Raw genomic sequence first — 6,000 nt, 5'->3', positions numbered from 1 at the left:
GTCTAGGTGGCTGCCTTCCAAATCAAAGAAGCAGATACTTCAGCTTTTCAAGTCCACATGGTTGATGTACCTTAGGAGTTTGCAGTGTTGCAGCAGTGTTGTTCCCAGCATATGAGAGACATAGTGGGTGAGAATACCTTTTAGTGCACCAACTCCTTTTGGTGAAAGAAACACGCTTTCAAGCTAACACAGACTCTTCGGGTCACAAAAGAGCTTTGTGTAAGCTTGAAAGCTTGTCTTTCACCAACAGAAGTTGGTCTACTAAGATATCACCTCACCCACCTTGCTTGTAATAGCTCAGAAGTGACATTTGACAAACTTTGGATGTGGTTTGTGAGCATGGACATAGATAGCATGTGAACTTTTACCTAGAGGGAAATGGAGGTCTTGGATATAGCCTTCTTCTTGTTACTGTCCTTAGAGCAGATGGATAGTTATTTATATTTCAAAAGTGCTTTTGCATTATATAGGTTAAACTTGATCACTCGCTTTATATTCAGTGTGGAGTTTTCACTCCTGAGTGGTTGAAGCCTTTAGACAGTGCATAGATAAGACAGTGGGTTCATTAACATAAGAGTCCACATTATGCTTTTAGATAAACTCTGTCTAGGAGAAAGCAAAACACTGCTTAATCCTGAAAAAAAAAAAAAAAAAAAAAAAGAAGAAGATGCATGGAGAGATAGCAAGGGCTCTACTTGGTGCTCCTATATTTCAAAGTAGAGTTACAGCAATTACAAATGCTACATTAAAAGTGAGTAGTTTTGGGGCATTCTCTCTCAAAGATTCATTAGCACATTCAAAAATGAAAAAAGACCCACTGTGAAATTATTGGCCTGTATTTAAGTTATAAAAAATATAAGAGCTGCTTTCTGGGATATAATATCCTGACTCTACAGAGGACCAAAAAAATTGCTGGGGCATGCACTTAGTGGTTATTCACCTTAAGACCTTTTGTGAATCCTATCAACCAAAACCTGAGAGTGTGCTGAAGTAAACAGGAATAAATGTCAATGTGATTCTCTTGTACCTACTAGGGAAGACATTCCTGATTCCATAGTATGTACTAGAAGTGGACTTCTGATTGCATCACATACTTTACACTGTCCACTGAAAAGGCTTTCTATAGCTATCAGAGATGCTTATCTTTATAGGCTGTTAGAGATAGATGGTCTGGACTGCAGTATTGAATGGATCTTCGGGTTAGATTTAAAGATCTTGTCTGAAAGCTATGTTCTATAAATAAAGACAGACCACTCATGATGTCAGAGAATGAAGGATGTCAAGGACACCTGGGCAAAAACAAAATTACATCCTGCCTGACTTTCCATAGTATCTTGGGAATCTGAAGAATGGGTGGGTGAGGAGCAGTCCAGCTCCATGCTCCAATCCTCAGATATTCTAGGCAATTTGCCGAAATCTGGGGCATTTATTCAACTGGTTCGTCTCTAATAAGATATCAGAACTTCGCAGATACTTCAACTGCAGTGTGCTGGGGATGCAAACATTGTTTCAAAATATGGGATGCTTTGCTAAGTCCAACTTCTGAGACATTCTCCTTGCCCCTGACGACGACTGCTATAAGGAAAGCAATATGGGATTCTGCCTAAACACAAAAGCAGAAGGCTTCTGACAGGAGCTGATGGCTGTGAGTACCCCTTGCCAGTTTACATATGCCACTGGAGCTTGTTTGTCACACTGGACTAAGATACTGTGTTGAGCTAGCAGTGGTTCCCAGGCAAGAAGAGCTAAGCATATTACCAGTAACTCCAATGCATTCAAGCACTAACAGAGTGCCCAAATGGACACCTCAGCCTGGCATCCAAGATTATGCAGATAAGACAAGAGAGGAAGGGGGAAAAGGCAAAAGCCAAGACCTGCTAAAAGTTTAGTGGTGAGGAAAGTGATTTTAGCAGGATCTTTCAAGTTCTGTGGGATAGGGAAAAGAATTCCTCCAAGAAGGAAAGTGTGCAATCTTATGGAGGAGGAAAGTCTTCAATGGATGGAGATTAAATCAAGGGCACCAAATACAAAACAGAGAGCTGGAGAATATGCCTGGCCAGATCTGATCTACTGTCCCCCACTCGGGGGAACCGCTGCACTGGGGCACTTGAAGCAGCTGAACAGAGTGTGCATGTCTACACTTACCATTGATCGACACTGTGGTGATCGATCCACCGGGAGTTGATTTAGTGTGTCTAGTGAAGACCCACTAAATCGACCGCAGATCGCTCTCCAGTCGACTCCGGTACTCCACCAGAACGAGACGCATAAGGTAAGTTGACAGGAGAGTTTCTCCTGTCAACCGAGCACGGTGTAGACACTGCAATAAGTCGACCTAAGCTACGTCGACTCCAGTTACATTATTCACGTAGCTGGAGTTGCGTAACTTAGGTCAACTTAACCCCGTAGTGTAGACCTGCCCTCAGAAGGGACCAACAAAGTCAGTCAACATAGGGAGAGGTAAGAAAAAAAGAGTCTTAACACTAGCATGAATACCCATCTTCTGAGAGAAGGTTTTACTCAATGGGTAGCCAATCACGCAACCTCTGAAAAGTGGTGAACTGCCTCTGGTATTCAGTCTAATGAGGCCAGAAGGGAGGAATTGTTCTCTTTGATGCTGCCCTTTTTGACCCTTGCTCTTCTCTTTCTCCAAATACTTTCTTTGCCCTGATTTTCTTCCTTGCCTGCTTCATTCCATCTTGCTAGGAAAATAAAGGGGGAAGGAGGACTAAGGTAACTGCTGTTCCTTGCTTATTGCATGTAGTAGGCGGAAAAAAGGCCGAAGACCGAAAAGGGGATACTACAGTAGGTACACTACAGAGGGTAGAGAATTAAATTACAAGGTCTCAAATTCAAAACTAATAAAAGGAAATACTATTTTAATTCAACACAGTTTAGCCTGCAAAACTCAGGACCACAAGGTATCACTGAGGCCAAGCACTTAGCAGGATTCTAAAAATTATTAAACCTATGTAGATAACATGAATATCAGGGTTATAAAAGTAAATATTAAGCAAAAAACAAACAAGGGCTCTGGAAGGGATTCAAGTCCTTAAAATGAGGGCATAATCCAACCTCTAACTCTTGCGCGTTATAAGGAAACTTTCCATGGGGGGCAGAGTGTCCCATAATTGCCTACTAAAGGGTTTATTTTCCTGAAGCAGTTGGTACTGGCCACTGTCAGACCTAGGGTTCTACAAAGGACCACTGGTCTGATGCAGTATGGCAATTCCTAAGTTTCTATAGACAGAGTTAAGTACTGCAGATAATTGACAAATGTTGAATCCTTATCAGTGGAGCCATAAAGATGACAATCAAGACATTAGCAGACAAGATGAGAGAAGAAAGTAAACTGGAAAGTTCCTGGCAGGATGGAGGAGGAGGAGGAAAATGCTCATATTATAGTAGTCAATTACAAATGGCAAGATAAAGCAGCTTATTGCTACTGTTTGGCTCCACAAAAGGATTTCCCTCAATTTTGTCAGTTCATTTCAGCACCTGCAAGAAAGGACATAATGTTAATTAATTTTGATTTCACAGGCTCAATAAGGTGACTGAAAAGTTGGTAAGAGGGAATCTTTGGACTCTTCTGGGTTCTGCCACTTTCAATGGCTGAAACTTGCAGAACCACCCAGAAAGTTTACTTGGAGACCATTTATAGCAGCACAAGACAGCTGGAATCTTTATGCCTGTTGTGTGAGCAAAGGTAACCAAAAAGGAGCATGGACAATGCACACAGGAGATATGTTGATTCAGTGCATCTCCTTGAAAGCTTCATCTGGTGCAGCTCCAATGGTGCAGTAGTTTTTACCCATCTGTGGCAGAATCCCCAGAGGAGGGGTAAGGTGATGGTGTAACTCACTGTGGCACACTTGTGTAAGGGCTAATAAAGCCCTTTTTCTTCAGTTTCTTCCTCTGGAGTGTTCCAATCGATATCTGAAATCTCACTGGACATTTATAGGGTGTTAGGAGGAGGAAGGTCATCAAACTTGTTTTAAGGGTATTTTGGTAATGACACACAAAAGCTTCTCTTGTAACTTTATTAATATTTGAATTCTTTAACAAGGGTCTCAAAATACATCCTATGAAGGAAATATGAAAACAAATATGCGAGTTGGTATAGGAAACTACAGAGCAAATACCACGCTTTTGAAATGTAACGACACTGCATAGCTCTGACCCAAGCATAGCTCTGACCCAAGCATCACATGTATGCCCAAGTCAAACATTTTTGCATAAGGACGTCAAATGATAAGATGCTGGAGGTCCCATAACTGCTATTTTCTAAAACAGGTATATAATTAGGTTTGTGCAGAACTTTATTAACTTACCCACTCTTCCCAGTTTGCCAACTTTTCAGCCCTTTCCTCAGCTTCTTTACGCTCCTGTTCAGCATTTTCTTCTGCTTCTTTGGCAAGGCGTGCCTCAGCTGCTTTGTGTTCTAGTTCTTCCTTTTCTTCATCTGTCAAACCATAATTTCGAGGTTCTCCAGTTTCTTTGATGATCTCTTTTACAATAAATTTGTTCTCAGGATCCTCAAACTTTGCTACATCTTTTAAACATAAGAACAAAGAACATACGTATCCTCATTAATTATGGGGGAAAGGGAATTCAATGATTATTGTGAGACCTTTAAAATATATTTGATATATTAGTTAAGGTTGGCCAACACTTTCCATTATAAAGAACCTGTTTTCAGTTGTGATAAACTGTGTCAAACTTTAACCATCTTGGTTAAATTATGCCAGGTGTCTGCTCGGGCTGACACATAACATTTCAGCTAAAATGGCTGTCATTTCTGAGAATGAGATAGGAAAAAATATTGTTTTGCCCCCTATTAAATAAATTCTTACAACTGTTTTGTTGAGAAACTCTAGCACCCCCATACTTTGGAGCAAGGGCTTGAAATTTGGCAAGGGGGTGGCCTGCTGTCAGGAATGAGTGTTTTACCATCCCTGCAAAAGTTCATCCATATTTGGCCAAGTGATGAGACTCTGAGGGAAAAATGCAGTTCAGATTTAGGAGAGACTTGTTAACCAGTTCTCAAGATGCCATCCGTAGTGAGGATGTTCCATCCCCACACAGATCCTATCTGTGAGTAGACTGTACATTCACAATCCCCACAGAGTGATTCATTGTGCATGCTGCAACAAGGCCGCAGAGACTGAGCAAGGTGCCTTGTAATTGCTCTTCCACTCTGCTGGGTTTGCTGTGGCAGTGGACACTGGCACTGAGAGCAGGGTGACTGTCTCTGTGCTCAACACTGCCTCTACTGGTGCCCAGGCAACATGGAGCAGCCTGACATGAATGCTAGGGGGTGAGGGACAGGAGGCAGAAGGAGTGGCAGAAGGTGAATAGAAGCAGGAAGGAGAGTGGGTTGCAGGAGCTGGAAGGTCCAGGCAAGTAGGGTTTTTTATGGGGAGGGGGTGTTAAATAAGCACAGAGGGGGATGAGGGCTGGTGCAAAGGAACTGGGAAGGGTTTGGATAGGGGCTGGGGGAGGGTAAGAAGGACAAGATGGGGCACAAGGGTTTATAAATACTAGAATACACCAAGAACCTGGAATGGAACCCAGGAGTCCTGAGTCTCTGCTTTCCTCTGCTGTCATACCCACAAGCAAAGTGTGTGTGTCTCATCCCCATCTATTGGCTGGTCCATATAGAAGATGACAGCATACTACTGCTAACAGTTACTCTATTACCTCAACTGGTAGAGGGCTCTATACCCCTGATCTAGAGGTCCAAACCCTGCTGATGACCCAGGATTGGGTCAATATGATACCACAGGATGGAATTTCTCTTTTTTCAGTTTTTTAAATAATAAATTACATTTAAAAAAATTAAAATACTAAATTTACAAAGTAAAGACACTCCAGAACTAAGGTTGTCTACAATCTTAATTTACCGCTTGTGTATATGAATGATGACAGTCTTTAATTAGATGATCACATATTCTTTTTCCCCACAGGGCCCCTAACAACAATACTGTAGTATTGTTACCT

At 41.8% G+C, this 6,000-nt stretch overlaps 1 protein-coding gene across 1 annotated transcript in view; it reads right to left on the bottom strand.

Annotated features, from left to right (window-relative positions):
- Positions 1 to 3,486: 3,486 nt before the first annotated feature.
- The window catches only part of AK7 (adenylate kinase 7), a 46,476-nt gene continuing 43,962 nt past the window's right edge, over positions 3,487 to 6,000 (bottom strand). The window contains exons 17-18 of the mRNA XM_026651336.1: positions 4,332 to 4,552; positions 3,487 to 3,498 (exon numbers count right to left, since the gene is read on the bottom strand). Of these exons, the coding sequence (XP_026507121.1) occupies positions 3,487 to 3,498; positions 4,332 to 4,552 (233 nt within the window). The remainder of the gene's footprint in view (positions 3,499 to 4,331; positions 4,553 to 6,000) is intronic.

The sequence above is a fragment of the Terrapene carolina genome, unplaced genomic scaffold (genome assembly GCF_002925995.2).
Source record: "Terrapene carolina triunguis isolate 2854851 unplaced genomic scaffold, T_m_triunguis-2.0 Scaffold96, whole genome shotgun sequence".
Taxonomy (NCBI): Eukaryota; Metazoa; Chordata; order Testudines; family Emydidae; genus Terrapene; species Terrapene triunguis.
This window is presented reverse-complemented; position numbering and strand designations above follow the sequence as displayed.